This window comes from Phoenix dactylifera, chromosome 3, assembly GCF_051530095.1.
Source record: "Phoenix dactylifera cultivar Ajwa chromosome 3, Ajwa_hap1_PhDact_Kaust_v1.1, whole genome shotgun sequence".
NCBI classification, from domain to species: domain Eukaryota; kingdom Viridiplantae; phylum Streptophyta; class Magnoliopsida; order Arecales; family Arecaceae; genus Phoenix; species Phoenix dactylifera.
In genome coordinates, this window is record NC_143192.1 from 30,718,990 (window position 1) to 30,746,016 (window position 27,027).

General features: G+C 38.3%; 3 protein-coding genes and 1 long non-coding RNA gene across 5 annotated transcripts; 3 read left to right on the plus strand and 1 right to left on the minus strand.

The window, feature by feature from the left end:
- Positions 1–1,918: 1,918 nt before the first annotated feature.
- LOC103699207 (plant/protein) lies at positions 1,919–8,834 on the plus strand. 2 transcript variants are annotated; one of them, XM_039119001.3, is made up of 11 exons: positions 1,921–2,343; positions 2,451–2,553; positions 3,684–3,697; positions 4,580–4,798; positions 4,975–5,046; positions 5,363–5,452; positions 5,589–5,627; positions 5,762–5,866; positions 6,442–6,607; positions 8,271–8,380; positions 8,483–8,834. In XM_039119001.3, the coding sequence occupies exons 1-11, from the start codon at positions 2,125–2,127 to the stop codon at positions 8,567–8,569; spliced, it is 1,224 nt and encodes a 407-aa protein (XP_038974929.3). In that variant the 5' UTR covers positions 1,921–2,124; the 3' UTR covers positions 8,570–8,834. The 2 variants fall into 2 exon arrangements, with proteins under 2 accessions (XP_088574065.2, XP_038974929.3); XM_088717939.2 differs by lacking the exon at positions 5,762–5,866 and having other exon boundaries at positions 1,919–2,343.
- Positions 8,835–13,951: 5,117 nt separating this feature from the next.
- Positions 13,952–14,596, plus strand: LOC149768033 (uncharacterized). Its single transcript, XM_089929906.1, has one exon. It carries the CDS (start codon positions 13,952–13,954, stop codon positions 14,594–14,596), a length of 645 nt encoding a protein of 214 aa, XP_089786032.1.
- Positions 14,597–18,446: 3,850 nt separating this feature from the next.
- On the plus strand, positions 18,447–19,702 carry LOC149768034 (uncharacterized). Its single transcript, XR_016399808.1, has 2 exons — positions 18,447–18,979; positions 19,017–19,702. It is a non-coding gene; the product is annotated as an uncharacterized LOC149768034 (long non-coding RNA).
- Positions 19,703–21,197: 1,495 nt separating this feature from the next.
- On the minus strand, positions 21,198–26,532 carry LOC103699374 (NAC domain-containing protein 54-like). Its single transcript, XM_039132143.3, has 7 exons — positions 26,274–26,532; positions 25,910–26,124; positions 24,058–24,335; positions 23,586–23,909; positions 22,342–22,797; positions 22,171–22,249; positions 21,198–22,094 (listed from the first exon to the last, which is right to left on the minus strand). Exons 2-7 carry the CDS (start codon positions 26,064–26,066, stop codon positions 21,412–21,414), a joined length of 1,977 nt encoding a protein of 658 aa, XP_038988071.2. The 5' UTR covers positions 26,067–26,124; positions 26,274–26,532; the 3' UTR covers positions 21,198–21,411.
- Positions 26,533–27,027: the final 495 nt, after the last annotated feature.

Sequence of the window (27,027 nt, forward strand, 5' to 3'; positions counted from 1 at the left end):
TCCAACTAAAGATAATGATGACTTACTGTGCTATAGCTCACTCATCTCTTTTTCATATCTTTTAGATGCCTAGGTGTAAAATTGGACTGGGACAATGGGCTGAGCGGAGAGAAGTATAGGGCTTAGTTGACTTCATTTGCATCTTTTTAAAATAAATGGATTAATAGCAAATTTGTATGGACTTTCTTTTATTTATTTTATGAGATTTTTTAGAAATTTATTTTAAACTATTGTTCTAGAAGTATTATTGCTTTATTAATACCACTGTCTGAGTTATTGATATGTTATAGATGAGAAAGGATAGGATTGGCATGTTATGTAGGGATTAAATTTTATGGATGTGCGATTGTGTGCTACGTGCTTGGCACGTGCCTGCAGAATGTGACAGTATCCATGTAATAGATTGAAAGAGGACATAGAAAGTGAAAAGAGAGAGAGAAAGTTAAAGGGAGAATTGAAAGAAAGAGAATAAAGAGAAAAGAGAAAAAAACAAGTATATAATGACCATCGAGAAGGAATCAATGAAGAAAGAGCATGCGAGGGAACTGCCAAAAAAATAGCAACAAATAAAGCAACCATTCTTCAAAGCAAAGAAATTATCTCCAAATGATATACTGAGGTGGTTGAAAAAGCTAGGAATATACACTTCTATGTGCACATTGTTGTAGCACTATGATAATTTTTTGGAAGCCCCGTACTCTATTGATAGCAAGTGATCACTCTTATTTATGATGTCTTGCCCCTAGAAGGTACTATCTATAGTTATTACATTTCATCATCATCATCGTTTATCATGGTCCATGATTGTCAGCAATTTAGATTGGAAGTACACCCTTGGAAATTACATTAAAGCTTGGATGCAGTCCTACCATTAAAAGGAAAATTTAGGGAGGCAGAGGATATGACAGTTCATTGTGAGTCAATAGCCATCCATGGACAAGTTTTTGCCTCTAAACCGTTCCACTTTGTAGCAGTTTTTTTGGTTCTTCTTCTAACGGCTAAAAATATAAGACTCTTGGTGTCACTCAGCCTAGGGACTAATTTGATAGCGCTATATAAGATTAAAATGCTTGAAGAAATGGTTGCATGATTGTATAGGAGCCAAATACAAGATGCCTATAAGTATGTGTCAAATCTAATTCCAATTGCTTAGTGGGGACCTACGAGGAATTATACCCAACATCACTGTGCCAAATGGCCATGTACGGAGCTAATCAACGTCACTCGTTCCTATAATGGTGCACTGAAATAAGTGTTTGATGAATGAAATTTATAAAAAGGAGTGGCTGTGATTGACTGCAGACATAGCCATGTAGTGCATGTAGGGATAGAAAATGATACTAAATTTTTTGAGATAAAAAGTCAAGGAAATTAATAGAAAAAGAACAGAAATGCTGTCAAGTTTTCACTCTTCCGAATGCATTAAGTTCTTCAAATTCTCTTTTCCTATATCCTTAAAATTCACCAGCTTTCTATCAATTGCCAACAATTAATAGCAGGAAAAGGATTCAGGAACAAAACTGAAGGTAACTTATATATCCAATTCAGCACTCAAAATTTGAGCAAACCAGAGGTATTTTTACGTTTTTTAACCGCTACATTTGTTAAGACTCAAGGAAGCCGGATACAGGAAGCTGTATTCACGTACAACAGAAGTATCCATAACCACTGTTTAAATCAATGGGCGTAACGTTTCTTTAATCTGAAGACCACAGAGGTATATGGCCTCAGCTGGCGGCAACTTGTTGCACTCTCACGTGAACCCACTCTCTACTTCAGACAGCAGACGGAGACAAAAAGAGGCATGCCATCCCTGTCCCCCGAGACCACTCACCCAAACCAAAAGCAAATCAAAGCATGACAGCGCACCAAGTCCAGCCCGGAATCCAAACCAAAAGAAGATCAGGACGAAAAGAGTCCGCCATCCTCTCCGAGGCACGGGCGCTTGCATGGACTCCTCGGGTCCTTCTGCCTCTCCCCGTGATAAATTAAACCCCTAAACCCAAAGGAGAGCACGAAAGTTTCCACCTACCCGCACCACCGCCGAAAAGCTTCCACATCTCCTTCCATCATCTAATTATCGTCCAAGTTGAAGGAGGCGCTGGTGCCGAGACACACAAAACCATGGCTTCTTCTAAGCCTCTGAAGAGGTCTTATTCCTTTTCTGTATTCTTCTTCTCCTTCTTCTTCTTAGTGTTACAAGCGAGAGGAGCAGCCAAGACTGTTCCGGTGGTGGGAAACATCTCTAAAGTGGATGACGCCCAGCTATTCCACATATACTACGGGCAGAGCTTCAAGGTAATCAAGAACAGCATTGATGGGAAGAGCTACCTTCTCATGCAGGTGAAATCTTCTAGCCTCTTCCTTGCTCTGCCTCTACTCAACACGAAAGCATATAATACATGTTGGAACTTGACATCTATGCGTATGGGTGTCTGTGTGAAACAAAGAATAATTCGAGGATGGCGTCACGAACTAAGTACTGCACCGGGAGGATCAAGTCTTTTGTGATCCCACTCTCCAATTACTCTGTTGACACTACCAATTTTCCAGGTACATGTACAAGATTGTACTCTATATGTTTACTTTGTTCTGTTTTAATTTATTTCCTTGCACATGCTTGTAATCAATAACTCCATGATGCTTATGTAATGGCCGTTCTTAATAGTTAGAACAGGCCGTGGGACAACAGCATTAAGGGTTTGGGCAATTAAGCTAAAATATTTTGAATAGTACTTCGAAAACCTCTTAACTAGGGCAGAGCCATGATCCCATTTGGACCTTATTCTTGAGACCCCGAACCTGACCCAGACCCATAACAGTTTATATGACCATGGCCCTAGGTTTGATACTGCCCTCCAAGTATCAAAAATCTAAATCTAAAGGATCTCAGTTGATTTTAAGGGCATCCTTCAAGTTATGATGTCGGATAGGTAAAACCATTTCAAGTTTCCTGAACATATTTAATTTTATATACATTGATGGCCCTTTGGACGAAAGCCTTGGTTTGTCCCAATTTTTTTAAATTTGGCAAAGATTTGTTTTACTCCATATTTTTGGAGTAAAATATGGGCCTGTCTAGCTATTGGACCAGCTTGACCATTCAATTTCCCCCCAAAAAGGGGAATTGAAGTTTGGTGGGGATCGTATCATTGCAAGAAAGAATGATTGATGTTCTTTCACATCATCCATTGGATTGTGCAGGTCGTGCCTTGTAAGATCTCAAAGCACTCCGAACTCCTTCATTCACCTACCAGCACAAATCTTGAAGCAACCGTTGCACGATTCAACGGTGGATCCGTGTGAAGGAAGATAAATCATTCTTTTGCATGAAAGATACAATTTGAACCCATTGAAGTTCAACCCTTACATTGATTGCTATTTTACATTTAGTTCTTGCTGATCAAAAATCTTGTATCTAAAAATTGATTCTGATGGTCATTTGATGTTTATTTTGCTAGTCAGTGCATAAGTGTAAATAAAACAAATATAACTGTGCATAGAAATAGGCTTAATTATGTCCATGGACTAAATATAATTTATTAACTGTGAAATGTATACTAGCTCTTTCTTTTTCATAGTTTGTCTTGCCAATATTTTTGTATTCTGCTTTGTCGTTGTACCATTACCTACTCACACTACATGGCAATTTTAATCTACTGTTTGTTGATGGATTTTTACAGTGTCATTCTTCGAGGTGAGGACTGCTGCTATGTGAATGAGTACTTTCTATCAGTTTCTCAGATTATACATTTCTTTTCTAATGAAGAATGTCTGCGGGATTGCCCTTTGATCTTCTGATCATCATTCACTTGACTTTCATTTACCTTCCTGTCTTTTAACTGCCTCATGCCTATTTTGATGGTTGTAGGAGCATGTCCTTTATTATCTTCTTTTTTAAAAAATTTAAAAACAAGGACTGGCAAGTGTTTAATTATTCTAGTACCAATAACTGAATTGTCCCATTTTTGGGCATTGCTCGATCAAGCTACTTACAAATCTGAAGTTTCACCACTGCCTAAAACTGTAACTCTAATATTTTTTCTTACTCTGATCTCAGTCTCAAAAAGTTGTAAATTGATTTTTTTGGTAGTTTGGCGTCATCTTTTTAGTAGTTATAGATTATTAAGGAAATAGCTTCCCAAGTAAAGAAGCAGATAGGCTTTCTCTAATCATTCCAGTTGTTTCAATTTATCTACTTGAAATAAGTAATTAATTCTTTAGATATTTGGAACCTATGACATTTAACATGAACAGAGGAAAGGAATTATATGATCTCCTGCTGAATATTGCATTTGGCTAGTCTAACATACCTTTCCTAGTCTGGCTTTTTTTGATTGATGGTCATCCAACGAGTGGCAATTATCTCATGACATAATTGATTAGAATTGGCGTACAACTGCAATGTCCATTCTCAAGCTTAATCTTTGCATGACCTGCTGATGGCTTCACAACCATATGGTTTTAAACCACTTTAATTTGATTCTTTGAAAAAATTTCATCGCCATTGTTAAACTTGGTCTCCTCTCACCATTTCTTTTCTGTTCTATACCACTAACTTTCTTTAAGAAATTTGCAGTTGCTGGGTTTGCTAGATAGCTTGAAGGGCATAACATCAGATCAAGTAACATCGCAATGTATACTGAAGTCGTTAACAAGTGGCAACATCCAGCTTGTTAACCGAACAGATATACAACAACTCTCACAATTCTCCGCACACTTCATAAGCAATGTAGATGCAGAACAAGCTTGCAATTTTGCAGCCTTTGTACCTATGGATGAGAGCTCTCCTTTGCAGGTAAGAACAAGTATATCTTCTATATTTGCATATGCAGCGATCTATTAGAATGTATGTGCATCAGAGGACCATTATTTTTTCCACAGGCTAAAGTGCATCCTGTTTCATATATGCACATTTATGTGTGAAGTGACATATATCTAACAATAACACTGTTCTCTGATGGATTTCTTAAGAGGGCAGAATGGATCAAGTACTTGGCAACGTTCACAAACTCAGAAGCCCGTGCCAATTCAGTGTATGATGCAGTTAAGTCTAGCTCAACTTTCAACTTTTGGTTTTTTATTGAATGCAAAAAATTCTCTATTTACTCATCATGCACTTTACTTACAAATGCATCTAATCTGTAAAAATACATGCCAATTTGATCAAAAATATCATACTACCGAAGAATAGGAGAGGGAGAAGGAAAAAAACATGATGATAGTGATGCACTACATTCAGTCAATTGTTACCTACAAATGTGGTCCTTTTCTTTAGGGAGAAAAGTCAATATGGGCCTCAAACATTACAAATTTCGATTAACTTGGAAAATCTTTATCTTCAATTGATTGTCCATTGCAGGTTAAAGCAAACTACATTTGCTTAAGCAAATCTGCAGCAAACCTTAAATCCCGATTCAAACCTGTTGTAGCTTGGGTGGAGTATAACCAGGTATACCATGACATTGCTATCATCTTATGCTTTTCAGACATGAAACCAAAAAACCTATTTTCAACTTTCATCAATAAAACTATGTTAATAGCATGAGGTGAGGCTTATGTATTTACTTTTCATAATAATTTTCTAGGGTATATGGTCTTTTGCTAAAGAAGGTTACAAGTTGCAGGTAAGATCTTTTGGGAACTTGCAGAGTATTTGCATGCAGATACACATCAACACATGCACATGTATGTAGGCACAAATAGAAGGTTTTGCATATGCTCTTGGATGGATAAAAAACCCACATTGTTCATTGAGCAGTGTGTGACCGATGCTGGAGGTGAGAATGTGGATGATACCATCACTAACAATCTCTACAATGTTTCAGATCCAGAGGATATGGAGAACTTCCATGCCATCCTTTGTGTAAGTTTTCAGCAAGTGCTTTTCTTTATTAGACCTTAGACCTGGAATTCTTGTCCTATAAAGCTGAATGAGGATGAAACCTAAGTAGCGGTCTATGAAGTAAAATGTATTTTTAAATAAGTTAACAACTGATATAAACGAGAACAAGATTTTTATGAGTAGACCTTCCTGCTATTACCTGGATGGTGGGTTTGATAAGTAGAATTCCTGCATTTCGTAAAATTGAAAATCAATTTTCCCACCTTTTGTTGAAAGATCACAGGTTTCTCTGCTGTGAATCAGACGAAAGTTTTTATCAAACTAGATCATATAGATGGACTCTTAATTGGTAATGGATGCAAAAGTACCCAAGAAATGTTGCTAATGGATGTTGCAGAATTTGCGTAAGGGCCACCTTGATTCAATGGATCTCAAAGTTCCAGCTGAATTGCATTTAATGTTCAATGCATTTATCTCTTTCCATATTGACAAAGCAGGAATTCTGTACTGACTAAACTTCACTAGTGACTCTAAAACAATTTAAATGAACAGCATAGAAGGCTAGCTGAACCAAATGATTTTGTGTGTATCATCAGACTGTGGACGTGGTAATTGATCAAACATACGTTTTGAAGCCAGCAGAGTACACACTATCAACATTCCTTGAGAACATGGATATTGAAGACAGCTCATGCTTTGGCTTTATCACCAATCAGAGCCTGTGGAGATATGATAAGAGAATGCGAGATTCTGCAACACTTGGTATGATTGGTGGTTACTAATTACATAATCTAATAATTGTTAATGCAGGTTCCCAGTTTCTCCTGCCAATTTTTATACTCGGAAGTAGATGCATGGTTTATGAGTTATTAATTGTTTTACGGATTATATTAATTATCTCTGAATTTTTCTTCCTTCTTACAATCCAAATTCTCATCAGTCCACGTTAAGGTCTAGATAAAATGTAATCTGTAACCTTACTGGAATTGAATCGTGCCAGTTCAAAACTGTCTACAGAAATATTAAACTGTAGATTTCGTGTATAGGTATTGTAATGCAAATAAGTTGGATCCCACAATTCTTAAAGTCACATTTGTTCCTGCTTGTAGAATCTAATGACCCAAATGTTTCTCTGTATTCTGAGGACTCAGAAACAACATTTTTGTTGTAATTACTAATTGAATAAGACCATGAGCAAGTAAATTGCGAATTTTACCAAACAAACCAATTTTATATTGTTTTCATATTCATGCATTAAGCAGCTAATTATCGTTCATCTCACCTTTTTCTTTATATGGTCTCTGTTTTATTTTCCAAACCATTTATTTCTTATGTTCTGAAGCTATTTTCCCGTGCATACATTTGAATTAATATATATTCTTTATTTTATTGTAAAATGAGGGATCTGCTTTAAATTTTGAAATGTATCTACCAGAGTCGGCAGAACCGATACTGGGCATTGTACCAGTTGCCCAGTAGCATGAGTCGGTACGAACCCGTGCCATGCCGTGCCGTGCTTGTACCGACACAGTAGAAGAGACGGGGGAGGGAGAATGAGAGAGAAAAAGAATGAGAGAAGGGGGAGGCCAAGGAGGCTAGTGGAGGTCGAAGAGCTGTCGCGCAGAGGAGGCAGAGGCTGTAGAGCCGCCGAGAAGCCGCAGAAGAAGGGCTCCGCTACTTTCACTTAAAAACTCTAAACATAAAAAGCGCCCCTCATGCCTCTGTTTCAAACGAAACAGGGGACTGAAATGGGCCCCTCTTCCGCAGCTCTCCTCCGTGTGGCGGTTCCCTGGCCGGCCTCGACCTTCCTCTCCCGCTTTCTCACTCTTTTCGTCTTTTTCTTTCGTCTTTGCCTCCTCCAGTGCCGATCTCGTTTTCGTTGCCAGAATTGTTCCGGTCCATGGCCGGTATAGCTTGGAATGCCTCGAACCGGGCGACAGTTCCACCGACCTTAGTATCTACCATCAAATTCTGATGAAAGTGATGAATTCTGAACTTGAACCAGAAGCAATTGAAACAATGATCGAGATGACTTTGTTTCGACTTTCAAAAGAGGGCTCACCATCTTATATGCATCAGCTGGCTAAGTTTTGACATCATTTGGATGCACAACCCTACTGCATCTGTCCTCAAGTTACAATGTTTTATGTGACTAAAACAGCATTCATTTTTTTTTTATTAGAGAAATAAAAAGTACATTTTATAGCATACCTTGGAACCATGAAAATCTGGAAACAATGTGCTTAATATTTTACTTTTAGAGACACATAATTTCAATTATGTGTACAATTATTAGAATTTTCATTGAATTTACATAATGCCCCAACATATTGGTTTGTACAATACTTTTCTAATTTTTTATTTGATGTTTTCCATGTTTTGAAAAAAAGTCCAATTATGCTAACAAGTGCTTGTTATTTGAAAGATTGGTTTGATGGAGCCCTTGCACAGCCCCAGCTGGTTTTAGCTGATCTAATTGAAGTGTTCTTTCCTACTGGGAACTACACCACCACATACTTCAGAAATCTTGCCAAGGTCCATCACTTTGCCTGACCTTCCCTTCTAATCCTAGTGCCTGTATGCCTCTTCATGCTTGCATTTGTATGCATAATTGTCTTTGTTTTCATTTTATATCAGGAAGAGGGGGTGACAAGTATTGGTCCTGACATGTGCGACAGAAGTACTTCCACACCCATGGAGCCTACCGTTGTGCCTTGCCAATGAAGAAACTGAGCTTGAAGACAGTATTTTTAGATTATTCCTTAGTGAATTATATGGGTAGGAAGTTCAAGGAGGATGGTTGAAACTTCTTCAAAGTTAACATTGTTATGTTTTCATTTCTACAATTAGAATTTCTTAGGCAATATTGTGTTGGTAAAACTACCATGTTTGACATTATTTAGACTTTTTACATTATGAAAAGGATTAGCATGTAACTTGAATCGTTAATAAATAGCATTAGTATAGGCCAGCATTTGTTTGGATTGAAGACTTTGCTGCATCTTTTAATATCTATCCTTAGACAGCATTCAAAAAGCATTACTAGTCAGACTATTAGACTAGATGAGGAGCAGCTAAGAGTTGTTGTTGAGCAAGTTATGGGTAGGTTGGTAGCATCTAAAGCATTTCGGCAGGAGGAGAGCAGAATCCAAGATTAGCAAAGATTTCTGTAGTCACCATGTGGCATACTTTCTATGGATTAGAGATTAGAGCCTTATCTATCTTCATTCACTCAGATGATGGTAAAGTTGAGGTGAGACATATGATGATGAGTCAACTTTGGAGGACCATAGAGATCAAAAGGGAGTGAGAACTCTGTAGAATTCAGAGCAGAACGACATTAGGAACTTCACCACTAAGACGTGGAGGATGGGAGCTTAGATTTAGGATAGCCTTAGAGAGGTTTGGGATTGGCCGAGAAAATCGACTGAGTCTCTCATTTCATTAGCTTTTACCACCCTTGTTGATATGATCGGGCGATTTGTCCAAGAGATTGGGACCACTCAACCTTTCTATCATCATTTTACTCAGTTTGGACCCTTCAGACCCTCTAGTTCAGCCCCTGGATCTAGGTGCTCTACCATCCATCATTCCTACCATAGTTTATGATCCTCCGAGTAGTCATTTAGGAGTTCCTTTATAGTGTCTAGATACTTCACCCTAATTATCTCGGTAGTTTATTTGCTATGATGTACTGGTTTCCGCAACATACATTATTTTTGATAATTTCTCTATTGTACATGTTATAGTACTAATGAAGCTACTTTGCCTTACGTACAATACTCCGTTCCTCAATTCAAATGCATGTTTCTTTCTGATAACAACAAAAAGGGGAAGAGATGGTATAACTATTGAGAAGAGAAATAAGAAGAATAGAGAAAAGAAATAAGTAAAGACATGAAAAATATGATTGTAATCAAGAGCAATCATTTGAACATTAAAAATAAGACCTAAATGAACCTTCAAATCGGTTGGACATTGACAATAAGTTGGTAATATTATAAATAAATTGTTGGTATCAAGAAAATTAACTTATTTAGATACCATGTTGGTAAATCATTTTTTAATAGTGAATATTGATTATTTTTATCCTAGCACACATTGTTTTATCATAGTACTTAAAGGTTTTGTCATTATCAAAAAGGGATAGATTGTTGACCTAAAAGGTTTGATTTTGATTATACAAAATATTTGAGTAAAAGTTTACTAGTTGTGTTTTTGGAGTTCTTAAGGATGCATTGAGGAAGTAAAAATAATCTTAAAATAATTTAAACATATGAAGAAGAATTCAACCTAAAATGCTCAAATTGGAAAGGATGTGAAAAGTATTTATAAAGTTTTGTATTAGACGAGCTTTTCTTTGTTTTTAAAATCGCTGAATTTTCAGTTTCTTCCTTTGGAAAAGTCAGAAAAAATAGTATGAAAATCTTCACTGACAGCATATGCATGCTTTTGTAGGGTCAAGCAGAACCGTTGTTGCCTGATGGGAACTTCCCTCATATTGCTATCAATGTCTTCATGTCGCATGGCCTCTTAACATTACACCACTGAATCCCCAATCCTTTGCTTGCTATCACCAATATCCACTAATCGTTGTTTTTAGATACGGTTGCCGGTTGACATTTCTTCTAATTCATCGCCCCAAGTCATGAGGAACCAACCTTTGAATGCCCATAGGCTTAGATAGAAGATTTTAATTATGAAGGGTTTCAAGAGTCAACCTCAAAGCTACATGAGCCGACCCTAGCACAGTGGAGCAAACAGGTGCACTTTTATGAGTCGATCTAGGATCAATCGAGTCAATTATAGAATAGTCTTAGGCAAAAGACAGAACACAATAAAAAATAGTCCCTCTGCGAGTCTACCCAAGCAGCTTAAGTTGACCCCTATTGAGCATGAGTCGACCCCAGAATGACCCCAGCGAAAGACAGAATATAGTGAAAATCAATGCTTTCTCGAGTCGATCTAAGAAAAAGAAGAGTTGACCTTTGAAGATCATGAGTCGACCCATCTGTGTGTGACACTTCAAACAACTACTTTTCTATGAGCTTAAAATAGTTTTTCTCGCTCCTACTTGCTATATTTTCCTCTCTAATGGCTATAAAAAGTTTTCCAACTACTTTTCAAGATATAAATGCTTTGGGACATCAGAAGAAAACAAGAAAAAACGAGGAAAAAAGAAAAGCAAATAGAAAAGTGTCGTTAAGTGAGAGAGCAGTCAAGATCACATTCACCCACACTGGAGAGCATGAAAGTAAAGCTTCCAAGCATCCAACAAGAGCATTACTACTACCAACACATGCTTCAACCACTTCAAATCAACTCATTAAGAAGTTTTTCTTTCATTGATTGTATTTTTGTGTTTTCGTTATAACAAGTTTCAAAGGGTTTGAAATTTGAGGCAAAGCTCCATCAAAACCTTGAATTGGATTGTGTGTTATAATCATACCAAGGGAAAGCTTTGATTGGGGTGGTTTTTTGGTTGATTTCTAGCGAAAAACAACTAGATTTGATTGTGAGCCGGAGTAGAACAATCACGCTATAATCTTTGATAATACTAGAGTGAAATTTTCAAGAAGGATGCCTCAAGGAGTAGACATAGGTGCTGAATTTGGCACCGAACCATTATAAAACTTGTGTTTGTTGTGCCGTGTATTTATTCCATCTTGCATTCAACACTCAAATTCTATAACTATACATACATATTATCATTTACTACACAAACACTTTTGAGTGTTTGTTTTTCAATTATAAATAATTATAATTTTTTAAGGACTTAATTCACGCTCTTCTTTTGGGTTGCATCTTTGGACAACACATTATTTATACATAGAATTGTAGACGCATGGGTAACTGTATATGTCAAGTGTTAGTTCTTGCCCATGCCTGGACTCCACTTTTCTTGGTAGTTTCAACCACTGGGGCTACTATTCTCCCACTTGCCCCATCTTGTTCACTATCAGATCTTGTACTACTTTCAATAATTGCTTAATATTGTATTGCATCATGATCCTTTTTGTTAGGTCAATTAATAAAACCCATAGTTCACCGGGCATGTTCTGACTGATTCAACATGACTCTCCACTCAATCTCTCTAACAGCTATTTAGTCTGATGTTCTCCTCACTCAATTTGTTATGTGCCATGCTTAAGCCACTTCTTGGTTGCTTGGCTCACTCTTTTGGCAAGACCAAAGCTTCCACATTGAAATACTTGGCTTAGGTACATGATTTGGGGCTCCCTTTGATTTCTAATCTCCCTTTTGTCCTATTCTATAAACACTCCCACTTCATATGAAAGCTTCCTATTCTTTCCGATCAAGTTTGCTACCCAAACACTTTTCCACGTAAACAACATGTTATTGTTTGTTGCTCCTAGGAACTAGCCAGTCCTAGGCGCCGAACGAGTAAAGCATTAGTGCTGGAGAACTCGGTGATCGACTGCTTGGATCGTGTCGGGTTGAGACCTGATGCGAGAGGCAATTGCGGGAAGGCTGGTTTGAAATGACGCTCCAACTAGAAACAACATAAACAAGGAAGTCCTCTTGCCTGGGTGTATTCAGTGAGGAATCCTCTGATGCCTAAGTCAGGATGATACTCAGGAGACAGGAGGAAGCTCTCAATAACATATTATAGTCAGGTTTAGCTTTGTCAAAAATAATTTGTTGGTTATTCAACATTATATTCAACTGTTCATAACTTAACGTAAATTTGTTGGTTATTCAGCTTGTTAACTTCTTTGCTCAGATTCCAATTTTCTTAAATTAATGATTATTTTGCTTTTGATTTTTTTTTTTCAGTGAAGAGTGTTTGATTTTTTAGTTTAAGTTCTGTTTTATAAACTCATCTATTAAATTGTAAAAAGCATCATAGTTTTATCAAAAGTAAAATCATTCAAAGGTATAGAATTTACCTCAACTTTATGTTAGATTTTTTGGTTAAATTAATGATTAAAAGTTTTCATACTTAAAATATATATATGTTATACATATATATTAACAAAGGAGTATGGCTTGGTGGTTGGTGCGTTGTTTGGGTGAGGATGAGATGACAGGTTCGATTCCCCATTCCCTCCTTTTTCATTTCTTTTACGTAAAGCATGGTTCTCCCTGCCTCTGCTCGTCCGAGGCTCTTTGCGCATGTTCTTTGCGGCCGAGCTGTGCTTGTCCGAGCCAAGGCTCTTTGCGGCCGAGTTGTGCTTGTCCGAGCCAAGGTTCTTTGCGCATGTGCCCTGCTCGTCCAAGTTTCCTTGCGCCCGTGCCTGTGCTCGTAGGCCCTGCTCGTCTGAGGTTCCTTGCACCTGTGCGACCCAGAGCTGAGGTCGTCCAAGAGACTGAGGCCCTGCTCGTCCGAGGTTCCTTGTGCCTGTGCTCGTCCGAGGTGCCGAGGCTGAGGTCGGACCACAGGTGCAATGAGCCCAGAGGAGCCGAGGTCGGACAACAGGTGCAATGAGCCCAGAGGAGCCGAGGTCGAACAACAGGTGCGATGAGCCAAGAGGCGCATGAGTCGTGCTTCGCACCCTTAGCACGAGGAGCCACGTCGCTTCCTCGTTAGCACCTTTTCGCAACCGACCTCGCATCCGCTGATCCTACTCCCAGTGTTTTTTCAAACTTTATTACCAGTTTTGACCGTTGACCGATTTTTGGTCGCGTCTGTTCCGAAGAAGTCTATAAATAGACCTCTTCGAATTAGACAAAAAACAGAATTGAAAACAGAGAACTTCTATTCTTCCTATTTGCTATTTTTCTTTCAATCGGGCTTGCTGCATACTGATTCTGGGTTCGAAGGCTTCTTTGATCCGTGCAAATCATTGAGGCAGAAAGAACAGTGCGAGAGGCTGTTGTATCTTAGGAGTAGAACGCCATCTAAGCCTAGTGCACTGTAAGGCGGCGAAATCTACTTCAAGGAAAGTGACCAACATACCACGCCTCAGCATCTCGGGTTCCATTTTTCCACTTTCTCTATTTATTTTCTCTAAGCCTATTTCTGCCTATTATTTATTGAAGTAGAGTATTCTAGATTTAAAATTTTCTGGGACAGTATATTCCCAACATTCTTGAAGTAGATTCTCTCCTACATATAATAGGCTAGTACTTAGAGTTACCCCAATGGCCAATGCAAGTGACCCGGTTCCTCCTGAAAAATTTAATGGAAATAACTTTAAGCGTTGGAGACAGAAGATGGAAATCTTCTTAACCACACTTGGGTTATTTTCCATAATCTTTGACTCTCCTCCAAATGAGGAAGAGAATGAACCAGCTAGAACTTGTAATTTGGAGGAATTTAAGAAGAAAGACTACCTGTGTAGGGGAAGGATTCTGTCCTATCTTACTGATCCCCTTTTTGATGTCTACTGCACTTTTAAAACCTCCAAGGAGATTTGGGATGATCTTAATAAGAAATATGGTATCCAAGATGCCGGAATGGACAAGTATACTGCTAGTCAATTCCTGTCTTATAAGATGGTTGACACCAAGCCCGTAGTTGATCAAGCCCATGAGTTAACAGTGATTTATCATGAATTAGGCTTAAGGGGAATGGGTATAACTGAGAGCCTTCAAGTTGCTTGTACCATTGACAAGCTCCCACCTTCTTGGAAAGACTTTGGGTTATCCCTGAAACATAAAACCGAGGATATGACAATGAAAACTCTATTGTCTGCCATTAGGATCCAAGAACAACACCTTGAGAAAGATAATGAGCAACTCATGAATCCTGAGCTTCTAACCAAGGTGAACTTTGTAGAAGGCTAGAATAAGACCCATAAGTTCAAATTTGAAAAGGGTGGACCTAGAAACAAAAGAAAACTTATGAAGCCAAAACACCATATTAATAAGAATGATCGGAAGCCGATTTGCTACAATTGTGGGAAACTCGGTCATATGGCTCGAGTATGCCGGATGAAGAGAAAGAAGTATCAGAACTATGAACATGCGCTTTCTCAACCTGCAAATCCACAAACCAACATGGTGCTATCCAGTATTGGTCCTACTAGTACTGATGATCGGTATGTAACTTTAAGTCCAGAATTAAATTTGGCAATTTGCTCTACCGATTGGTTAGTGGATACAGGTGCGAATGTTCATATGTGTACTGATCATACCCTTTTTACTACTTATCAGGTCCGGAGTGGCCTAACAGTAACTATGGGGAACTCCACCTCGGCACGAGTGCTTGGAACTGGAAAAGTACTTCTAAGGCTTACGTCTGGAAATGTGCTTACACTATTTAATGTGTACCATGTGCCCGATGGAAGAAGGAATCTGATCAGTGGATCTCTTCTAAATAGGAGTGGTTATTCTTTGTTATTTCAATCTAAGAAAGTGATTATAACAAAGAATGGAACATTTGTAGGCAAAGGCTATGAGTGTGATGGCTTGTATGTAATAAATAATGTATCTTTGGATTTTCCTTCTGATAACAATAATAAAATTGTGCTTTCAATATGTTCTTCATCTCTTTGGCATGCTAGATTAGGACATGTGAATAATAATACTATTAAAAGAATGATTAGCTCTGGTTTATTACCTAATGTTTCATTAAATGAAAAGAAAAGGTGCCAAATTTGTGTTCAATCTAAACAACCTAGAAAACCATTTAAAATAGTAAATAGAAATTCAACTTTATTAGAATTAATACATTCAGATGTATGTGATCTAAATGGAACTTTGACTAAAGGGGGTAGAAGGTATTTCATTACCTTCATAGATAATTATTCTAAGTATTGTCAAGTTTATTTAATGAAATCTAAAGATGAAGCATTTGATATGTTCAAGACTTACAAATCTTTAGTAGAAAATCAACTTGACAAGAGAATAAAGATTCTCAGGTCAGATAGAGGAGGAGAATACACCTCTAATGACTTGAATGAATTCTGTAGAGTTAATGGAATTCTACATGAAGTTACACCTCCCTATTCACCTCAGTCTAATGGAGTGGCTGAAAGGAAAAATAGGACTCTGCAAGATATGGTAAGATCTTTGCTTGCCAACTCAGGTTTACCTGAGGTTTGGTGGGGGGAAGCAATGCTTACTGCATGTTTCCTGCTTAATAGGGTTCTATTTAAAGGTTCTAATAAATCTCCTTATGAACTTTGGAAAGGAAGAAAACCTAACCTAAATTTTGTAAAAGTTTGGGGTTGTTTGGCTAAGGTTAATATTCCTTTAATCAAGAAAAGAAAATTAGGACCTAATACTTTTGATGCTGTGTTTCTTGGTTATTCTCTTAATAGCGTTACTTATAGGTTCTTAGTCATTAGTTCTGATATTAATGGCATAGATAAGAATACTATAATTGAATCTAAAGATGCTTCTTTCTTTGAAGACATTTTTCCATTTAAGGATAAAATAGAAAAGCATTTAATAGATAGATCTAATGATGCATCTTGTAGTTCGCCATCTAATTCTCTAATTATTCCTAATAATGAAAATGAAAATGAACTTAATAATATTAATGAACTTGGTAAAGGAAAAAGAATTAAGAAAAAGAAAGATTTTGGATCTGATTTCTATATCTTTATGGTTGAAGATGATCCTAAAACTTATAAAGATGCTATGAACTCATTAGATTCTATGTTTTGGAAGGAAGCTATTAATAGTGAAATGAATTCACTTATGACTAATAAAACATGGTTTTTAACTGACTTACCACCTGGTAGTAAGGCTATAGGTTGTAAATGGATATTTAAGAAGAAATTAAGACCTGATGGTTCTATTGAAAAATACAAAGCAAGATTAGTTGCTAAGGGTTTTTCTCAGAAAGAGGGTATTGACTACTTTGATACATATTCTCCTGTAACTAGAATAACCACAATTCGTACTTTAATTGCACTGGCTTCAATCCATAATTTGATAATTCATCAAATGGATGTCAAGACTGCCTTCCTTCATGGTGATTTAGAGGAAGAGATCTATATGGATCAGCCAGAGGGATATGTGGCTCAAGGACAGGAAAGAAAAGTCTGTAGGTTAGTCAAATCCCTCTATGGTTTAAAACAAACTCCTAAGCAATGGCATAGAAAATTTGATAAAATAATTGTTTCTTATGGCTTTAAAGCAAATGAATCAGATAAGTGCTTATATTCAAAGTTAGAAAATGATTCATGTATTATCTTGTGTTTATATGTTGATGATATTTTAATTTTTGGTACTGATATGAATATGGTGGCTGATATCAAAACTTTCTTAGCTAATAATTTTGATATGAAAGATTTAGGTCAGGCAGAGGTAATTCTTGGTAACAGGATTACCAGAATACCTGATGGTATAATCTTTGATCAATCACAATATATTGAGAAAATATTGAAGAAATTTGATAAGTACAACTGTAAACCAGTGAGTACACCTTATGAGCATGGTTTGAACTTGAAGTGCAATAACGGTGATCCAGTGGCCCAAGAGAAATATGCTCAAATTATTGGGACACTGATGTATGTTGCAAATACAAGTAGACCTGATATTTCTTATGCTATAGGAAAGCTCAGTAGGTTTAATAGTTGCCCTAGTCTTAGTCACTGGGAAGCACTGGATAGAGTACTTAGATACTTGAGAGGTACCATGTATTATGGTTTACATTACTCAAGATTTCCCACTATACTTGAAGGATACAGTGATGCTAGTTGGATCACTGATTCAGTGAACCGAAAAGGAACTAGTGGATACATATTCATGTTGGGTGGTGCAGCTGTTGCTTGGAGATCATCCAAACAAACTGTGATCACAAGATCCACTATGGAGGCTGAGATTGTAGCCTTAGATTCTGCAAGTCAAGAAGCAGAATGGTTTAAGAATCTTATGTCTGAAATACCTATTATGGAAAAGCCTATACCTGCTATCTCTTTGTTATGTGATAATGAAGCTGCAATTAATACTTGTAGAAATACTGAGTATAACAAGAGAAACAGAAGACACATTAGTGTGAGACATAAGACTATTAGATACCTAATTAAAAATGGTATCATAACTTTGGAATTTGTTGGATCTAAAGATAACCTAGCAGATCCTTTAACTAAAGGACTGGCTAGAAGCAAAGTCATAGAAACATCAAAGGGGATGGGATTGAAACCCATAAGGAATCATTGACAATGGCAACCCAACCTATTCTGACTGGAGATCCCAAGACGAAAGGTTCAACGGAAAAAACAAGTTGTTTAATGATTAGTTAGCACTATAATAAAATGACTTTATGTCATTTAGTCTCTCCCTGTGATGTGAGTGCTAAATACAGCAGAGGTATACGGAAGAGTTTAAAACTCTGAATGAGTCCGAGTCTATGGCAAGGTGCTGTGCTGCGAGCACCCTTGGAGGACTCACCTATGTGAGTGTGACTGTGTGGCCGCAGTCTATGGGGATAAGGGTTTAACCCCTAGAGCACTCATGAAACTGAGATATTGGTGCATAAGGCCAGAAAAAGCACCACCTATGATGAACCCAGTATTTGCATTTGTCATGGGTGAAGTGTATAGAAATCTGAACCAAAGGATTTGGTTCAAAACTTTTTAGCTACCACTATACCTTTCAGATGAAAATATACTTTCACTAGGTAAAGGTTCAAAGCCGCAAGCTACCTTTATTGAAGTCGTAACATAAACAAGCCCGGTTTGACTATTTTCTGATTTTATAAAGTTTTGAAAACATTTTAATCAGGTGGGGGAATGTTAGATTTTTTGGTTAAATTAATGATTAAAAGTTTTCATACTTAAAATATATATATGTTATACATATATATTAATAAAGGAGTATGGCTTGGTGGTTGGTGCGTTGTTTGGGTGAGGATGAGATGACAGGTTCGATTCCCCATTCTCTCCTTTTTCATTTCTTTTACGTAAAGCATGGTTCTCCCTGCCTCTGCTCGTCCGAGGCTCTTTGCGCATGTTCTTTGCGGCCGAGCTGTGCTTGTCCGAGCCAAGGCTCTTTGCGGCCGAGCTGTGCTTGTCCGAGCCAAGGTTCTTTGCGCATGTGCCCTGCTCGTCCAAGTTTCCTTGCGCCCGTGCCTGTGCTCGTAGGCCCTGCTCGTCCGAGGTTCCTTGCACCTGTGCGACCCAGAGCTGAGGTCGTCCAAGAGACTGAGGCCCTGCTCGTCCGAGGTTCCTTGTGCCTGTGCTCGTCCGAGGTGCCGAGGCTGAGGTCGGACCACAGGTGCAATGAGCCCAGAGGAGCCGAGGTCGGACAACAGGTGCAATGAGCCCAGAGGAGCCGAGGTCGGACAACAGGTGCGATGAGCCAAGAGGCGCATGAGTCGTGCTTCGCACCCTTAGCACGAGGAGCCACGTCGCTTCCTCGTTAGCACCTCTTCGCAACCGACCTCGCATCCGCTGATCCTACTCCCAGTGTTTTTTCAAACTTTATTACCAGTTTTGACCGTTGACCGATTTTTGGTCGCGTCTGTTCCGAAGAAGTCTATAAATAGACCTCTTCGGATTAGACAAAAAACAGAATTGAAAACAGAAAACTTCTATTCTTCCTATTTGCTATTTTTCTTTCAATCGGGCTTGCTGCATACTGATTCTGGGTTCGAAGGCTTCTTTGATCCGTGCAAATCATTGAGGCAGAAGGAACACGCCAACATAGTTAGACTTCGCAATGGACAGAACAGACTCCGCTGTATACGACGCCTTGGTTGCTGTTTGAAAAGGTGCGAGAGGCTGTTGTATCTTAGGAGTAGAACGCCATCTAAGCCTAGTGCACTGTAAGGCGGCGAAATCTACTTCAAGGAAAGTGACCAACATACCACGCCTCAGCATCTCGGGTTCCATTTTTCCACTTTCTCTATTTATTTTCTCTAAGCCTATTTCTGCCTATTATTTATTGAAGTAGAGTATTATAGATTTAAAATTTTCTGGGACAGTATATTCCCAACACTTTACAAACCATGAGTCGTAGATTGGCTATTTGTTGGATTTGTCCTGCTGTTTTTGATTCATTGTTATCACCCTAAGCAACGACCATTGCCGTCACTCTAAGCAACGACCATTGCCTTCTTTCTTGGCTTTTTCAGAGCCTTCTTTAGTAATAGGTAGTTTGCACTAAAGTCACCAGGCTTCTTATACTCATAGCATATTAGCGGGTTTTTTTTTTTTTTTTTTTGCGCTCTACTTCTTAGTCAAAGGTCTTTTTTTTTTATCCTTGCCTTCTTCTCATAAACCTTCTAAATCTTCTTGTTAAAAGGGTTATATCCTCCCACCCTCTATATTATCAGATTCTTCACTTTTATCTTCTCGTTGAATCATTGACTTGAGAGTGATGAACCTTCTTTTCTTTGATTCATTCCCTTCTAGGCTGTGTTTCATAGTTAGCTCAACGACACATTAGCGCTATGGTTGTGGCATGTTAGCGACAAATCAATGTCACATCAACAGCGGGTCCGCATTGCATCAACGACACACCAGTGCCACATTATCATCATGCCACAGCAATGTCATCGCCACATTAATGCTGACTTACTAACACGTCTATTCCACGTCACAGACACACTGTGCAACCGCTTCCAATACTTAAACACCTGGAACTTGAATGGAAAAGAAGGTACAGTGTTTATTTAATTTATGAATTGTGCCACTCTATTCATTAGATGATAGTTCTCTACCTTCTTTTGAAACTGATTCGACCACCAATTTTAGGCCCTTATAACTTTCTCGTTTCTTGGCCGATAGGACGTGCAACCACTCCTTGGCAATCTCTTGAATGGATTTGACTGACAATTTCCAGGATTGATCACATGCCAATAATCCATCTAATTCCTAAAAGTAACAACATAATATTGTGTAAAAAGTTACCATGAGAGACCACCAAGATCCCTCTAATTGCTAGGTTATGGAAAGCTGTTTAAACTGAACTTTTCAAAAGGATGTTTAACATCCCTAGAATTAGAGGAAGCATGAGTAAAAATGAAAATACCCATCATTGCTTTGATACCAATATAAAACAAAGATTAAAGATCGACCAAGCTTCGAGTTTTCTCTTGCATCTTAATGAAATCGATTGACTACGAATATTTCACGTTCCCTTTCTCGTAGTGGGGTTGATCTACGTGAGAAGAACCTTCTTCTCACAGCACAAACACCAATGATAAATGTAGTTGGAGAAGGAAAGGGTTGGTTCTTGGTCTTGTCTCTCTCTTTCTATACACTATAGTTTTTGAGATCACACATCACGGAAGAGGGAGAGGCTGCAGTCTTATAGAAATGGAGAGGAAATTTATTAACATTGGGCTGGTTTTGGATGGTTGAAATTCTCTTTTATCCTCCTTCAAAAAAAATTAAACCAAGTCGGCCGGGTTGCGTCAGCCTATCATAGACACCCTACCACAAATCAGGTCTAACATTATCCAATAACCCATGCAAAATCAAGTTTAATGTATGACAATTTAATTCTTGTATACTTGAAATATTTTATGTTAATGTTTTGAGTAACCATAACAAGTGTCTGGTTACAGCTAATCAGTATGTTATTTATAAGTTACAAATAAATGAAATATTGTCAGAACAGAAGGATAGGCCATGGCTATGTCTTCAAGGTCAGGAGTCGGTGACTTTTGAAGCATAGAGAGCGAAAGCTGCAGAGAGGAAAGATCATTTCCCATTTAAAAACGTACTGGAAATGCTTTTCCCTCTGACGTTGAGAAACCAAATGTTGTCTTCACCTTCCTTCGCTTTCTTTGGTCCGTCAAGATATCTACCCTCTCTTTCTCCTTTCATGGGATGATCCATTGAAAAAATTTGCTTCCTCAGATTTGCTTGATCTGACACCTCCCCGAAATAAATGCATGATGTCAACAGAACTGCAAGAATTTGTAGCATTCCAAACACTGTTTTGTCGCCAATAAAGGACCTTCTGAGTGCCTTCATGGAAATCTTCCCTGTCATCTTCTGAGTGTTTTCTTCAATAAATGCCTTGAACGAGCCAAAGAAAGAAAATCTACCTCTATCTTTTGTTGGAAACTCATTCCTCTCAGCCATGTCTTGTCTAACCATTGGGTTCAGATGGAACCTGACCTTCTTCAAAGGCTCAACATGAAGAAAGAATGTTTCAGCTGCACCCCCACTTGAAACAAATAACCCATGCTTGACTTCAACTTTCTCATAAACATCAATTGCCGGTTCCGTGGCATAAGCATTGTTGTCGTGGTCCTGCTGGTAGACCTCCAATGGATGAATGAAACCAAGAGCAAAATCATCGGGTTGAACTTGTGAAAAGATGGGTTTGTTGCCAATGCCTCCTTTATCAGGCGAATTTGTGTATAGATTGGCTTCTCCTACAATATAACTTTGAGTTAATGGAATGATCTAAAGTGGAGTCAAATGAATAAGATAATATTTTTATATGCATACCTTCAGCATCTGCATTCTCTTTTACTTGATGACTTGGAATGCTCTCAATTGGTGTGCTCTGTTGCTCCGTTAGAGCTATCTGATTGGCAATTATTTAAAGTTATCTTCAATGGTTATATTTTAACAGGAATAAAAGAAGGTTGTCACTGATTTAATGTTTGAATATTGTACCTCTATTATTTCATTGCTCAATATTTTCACCCCTTTTAGGTTCTCTTTTCTCTTCTTATCTTTAAACTCCTCTTCTAGATCACTTATCTCTATCAACTTTGTTGGCTCTTCTACTTCATATGGCTTAGGCATGGATCTTGAAGAACCCAATCCATCCATTTGAGAGAAGTGTATGCCTTCAGTTTTTCTATTGACTCCGAACTCCAATAGGGAGGAAAACTCATCAAACTGAGAACAACTTCCAGCCCATATGTCAGTGTAGCTGGCATTGTTAACAAGTTCCTGAGAGGCTGAAGCAATTGATTGGATCTCTTGCAAATTGTCCACCTTTTTAGTATTACCTCGTAATCTCCCAGATTGAAGGATCTTAGGTTCGGAAAGATCAAGTTGTTGGTAGTCCACCTCTAAAGGGGGCATGGAGAGCCTGTGTTGCAGCCATGCACACTCTACATCCACCTGCATGACAGGCACATTGACATTCTTAGGGGACTAAATGGCATTTCACCAATAACCCTAGAATGTTATTGAATACTAAAGGTTTTTCTTGTTGCCTTATTATTGCTGTAGGTTGTTTAGAAGAATGGGTTCGAGGCATCCGGCACATAAAATTACTCACTTGAAATAGATATGGCTAGCACTTTTTTTCTTCATTTGATTCATTGATAAATACAAGAATACCAATAATTATTGATATTGCCATCCTCTAATAACTTTAGGCCACTTTTGTGAAATTAAAATTTATCTACGTATCTTTAATATAAATAATAATATCAATTTTCTACTTCTATTTGACACACGATTATGTTGGTAGACTTAGCAATACCAGGACGGATCTCCACTCCATTTTGGTTAGGTTTAGATCGGATGAAGGAATCTCGTATCAGTAATCAGAGGCATAGGATGTGATCTATTACACTAAACTACTTACACACTAAAGTTCATGTAATTTGGAAACGGCTAGCATGTACATCATGTGGTAAAAAAAGTATGATTTCATGTTATTAAATATTCTAAATTTTTGGCCACTCGATACATAGACTAAGGGTCTCTAAATCATATACTATTTTGTGTGTAAGCAATTTAAAAGTAATAGATCATATCTACTAGCTCAGATTATAGATATGAGACTTATCACCTGATCTAGACTTGACCGATCTGAGTGGTGACCCAGTTGAGTGTTTGTATGCATTTTCAGTAACTGCTACATTAGACAATTAATCTAGGGATCATTAGGTTGAATATACCTTGGACGGCACATTAGAAATGCTTGAAGGGTGGTGAAATGGAGTTGAGGAGGCAAATGCCTCTTCATTGAGAAAATGCATCCACTTGGTATCAATTGAAGCACTTGCATTAGATGATGCTCCCTGGATCATCTCAGATGAGCATGTCTCTCGAGGATAAAGGCTCTCCAAGACCACACCTCTTCCATCAGAGAAGAGATCAACGGTAGGGGAACGATCATTTGACATCCACTGGGAGTGTTCTTCGTAAGGAGATCCGTAATGCTCTATTATCTTTGGACTTGGTGTGCTCTTCTTGAAGATGCGACATAGCGCATAGGCATCCTAATCATTCAAAAGGCTAAGCATAATTTTTCATATATAATTTAAGTTGAAAAGTAACGATGATATATATCATTAGAGGGTGAAAGAAAAGGATTGAATTAGTTGTGGCATTTAGAATTAATGGGAAAGGAGGTTCTAGTAAACACACCTGTAAACCAAAGGCAGCTTCACATTCCTTTTCATCTAGACGGTATTCATGCATGACCCAATCAGTTCGAGAGCCGTGAGGTGCTCGGCCTCGGTAGTAAACAAGAGTCTTTTTCATGCCCACTGCACGCCTCTGAGAGCTTACTTTGCGGTCCTTCCCTGTTGCTTTCCAGTAACCACCTTGAGTTGCACGGTTTGTCCTCGAACCATTTGGGTACTTGCGATCTCGGGTACTGAAGAAGTACCACTCAAGATCATTGCTTGGTAAAAACGACTTCTCTGAAATAATCATTTCGCTACATTTGTTAAAATCATTTCCTTATGATGATTAAAAAATATTGACGAAGATGGAGTGCAAATGAAGATGGAGAATGGTTTGCATGAAAGTTTATAAGTATATAAAAAGAAAAAGAAGATCCAACAGTAACTAAGTTAAATCATCACGAAGATACCATAGTCGCAACTTTTAAGAAATATTATATACTGCCCTGGGGTCAAGTTTGTTCTTTAGAACTAGACAGTGCTCGGAGGTTCTCGTGCTATGCCTTTACAGAACATTAAGGATATAATCATCTTAACCACTAGATATATATGCCAAGCGATAAAAAGAAAAAATAAATCTGCGGAACAGTGATCTCTTGGAGACCATGCAACCTTTCTTTTATACTCTATTGACTTGGGTCTCTCTCTATACTTATGGAATATCTTGGCCGTTCTTGTCAGATTGCAGTATATATATTTATCAATGCTACGAAACTTAAAGTGACATGTAGGTTCCATCTAAAGTTGAAAAAGTAAGCAAGCTAGAAAATCCAATTGGAGGAAGTAAAGTTAAAATGGGTGGTTAAGGGGATCTTTTTATCTTCCTGCAAGGTGACAAACTCTAAAACAAACTTTAGCTTTAGTCGCAGAAACCGAAAATTTTGCCCTACTAGCTAGAGATGAAAGTGAAATACAACAAGATAAGGTGACCTTTCCATTCGTGGGAATTTTCATATTTGCTTGGAGAAGCTATGTTCTTCCTTCATCTTCCAAAGAAGTCTAACTCACTTTTCTCGTCAATTGCATGGAATGGAAATTGAGGTTTACAGAGCTAGCTTGGTTGTCCAACGAGGATTGTTTTTTCCTTCTTTTTTTTTTTTTGATGTAAGAGGATATTGTTTTTTATTTGCCTCAGGATCAAAGTGAGAAGCTAGCGTGTCATGCACTCAAACAAAGGACAGCAACATTCTTGCACAAATTAATTGATATCCTAGAAAAGATATCTTGAGGCCATATATCTTATCCTAGAACATGATAGTGACGGAAGCATTCTTTCTCTAGGAAGTTAGAGGAATCAAGTGGGATGGATGAAGTGCTATAGAAGGCAAACCTTAGAAATTCTTTCTCTAGGAAGTGGATAATAACAATTCCTTAATCCTATTGTGGAATTGAATCAGATGTAAGAGGTGCAACAGAAGCCAGTCCTTTTAGTTGTATAATAAGTCTATGATTTAATATTCTATTGACAGTTTGCTTTCCTTAGCAGCCCAACAAACCCTGCAATCAACCCTTACCTTCAAAAAATGAAGTATTTCAACCTTAATTGATGTCATTGAGGAGGACATATTTGCGTTATATAGACCAAATACGATTCAGAAGAAATATATTTCTTGATATTGTTGGCCTACTTAACTTTTTGATAACTAACTCTTTCTACAATAAATCTAACTGAAACATGCATGGCGAGAAGCAAGGCCAAAACAGGTGTGCTGTGAGCGCGACCCATCATAGCAAGTCGCAACAAAAGCGTCGATTCGAGGCGTCAGCAAAACACTGCCTTCTGAAGATGACAATGCAAAAGAAAATAATACCTGGTAAATCCCATGGCTCACATTTGTAGAGATCAACCTCGGGGATGATTTCCAACTCAATCGTTTGCCCATTGATCTTCCTCTTGAGATAGTATGCAACGAGCTCTTCGTCAGTTGGATGAAACCTGAAACCAGGAGGAAGGCTAACCGGTGCCATTTCTTACGAATCTTCTAATCCTCCGAATTCACAAGATCGAGGCTCGAGACAGGTCTTGCTGTCCAAAAAATAGGGATAAGAACCGTCTCCGGGAACAAGTATAAGCGCTCATGTACCTAATATACAAAAGCCTGAAACAAACACCTAGCAATCATAACGAGGGCCCAAAGAACACATGAGAAAGAAGCCCATGCGAGAGAGAGAGACCTTGTTTGGAGAGGGAGGCTGGTTGAATTGCGGACTGGGAGATGGGATGGGACTAAAGGATAGGGAAAAAGGAGGAAGAGGGGGAGGGGGCGGTGTGTGGCGGCGGCTGTGGGTGTGAAGAGGAAAAAGAAGAGGAGATGGGCAACACCTCCCTACGGTTTTATAAAGTGTTCAAAGGAGTTCTCTTTCAGCATTTGGGTATCACCGTTCGGAAGAAGCTCTTGGCTTGTCTTTTGTTCTCTCTTTCTTTAGCCTTTACATCAATATTGGCTACAAAGATCCTAAGCTTATATTCTGTCTTTTCCTCCAGGAGCCTGTTTTAGGCACGTGGCACAAAACTGTTGGAGGATGGGGTCCGGTGGGGTGGGGTCCACTTGCCATTGTCGAGTCAGCTCCGATTGTAACGGACAAGACTGAGCTTGCAGAATTTGGGCCGATTTGACGGATTCACGACATGTTCGCACATACCGACGACTTCAACTGCAACGCTGATTAATTAATAATCACCAGTCGCTGCTAAAAAGAAAAACTCCAAAATGAGGCTGTTGCTTGGGACCGACGTGAAAGCTTGAGGTGTTTATGTGAGTTTTTGTTTTGCTACAGTAGACCGACTTAAAAAGCAACTAAAAAAGCAAAAAATCATTACAGAGAAAGAGCAAAACAAGTACCACCGCGGTGGTAATACAGTGAAAACGAAACTTTGGTTTTATTAGAGTGGCCCATATACAAAATTTGTAGGCATCGATTAAATATG

Bases quoted from the DNA above. Each gene is read 5' to 3' on its own strand.
- LOC103699207 (XM_039119001.3), top strand. From the start codon at position 2,125: ATGGCTTCTTCTAAGCCTCTGAAGAGGTCTTATTCCTTTTCTGTATTC. The intron at 4,799-4,974 runs GTAAGAACAAGT...GGATTTCTTAAG, and splicing joins ATGAGAGCTCTCCTTTGCAG to AGGGCAGAATGGATCAAGTA. The intron at 6,608-8,270 runs GTATGATTGGTG...GTTATTTGAAAG, and splicing joins GCGAGATTCTGCAACACTTG to ATTGGTTTGATGGAGCCCTT.
- LOC149768033 (XM_089929906.1), top strand. From the start codon at position 13,952: ATGGCCAATGCAAGTGACCCGGTTCCTCCTGAAAAATTTAATGGAAAT.
- LOC103699374 (XM_039132143.3), bottom strand. From the start codon at position 26,066: ATGGCACCGGTTAGCCTTCCTCCTGGTTTCAGGTTTCATCCAACTGAC. The intron at 22,798-23,585 runs GTATATTCAACC...CCTGTCATGCAG, and splicing joins TTTCTAATGTGCCGTCCAAG to GTGGATGTAGAGTGTGCATG. The intron at 22,250-22,341 runs GTACAATATTCA...ATTGCCAATCAG, and splicing joins TGAGCAATGAAATAATAGAG to ATAGCTCTAACGGAGCAACA.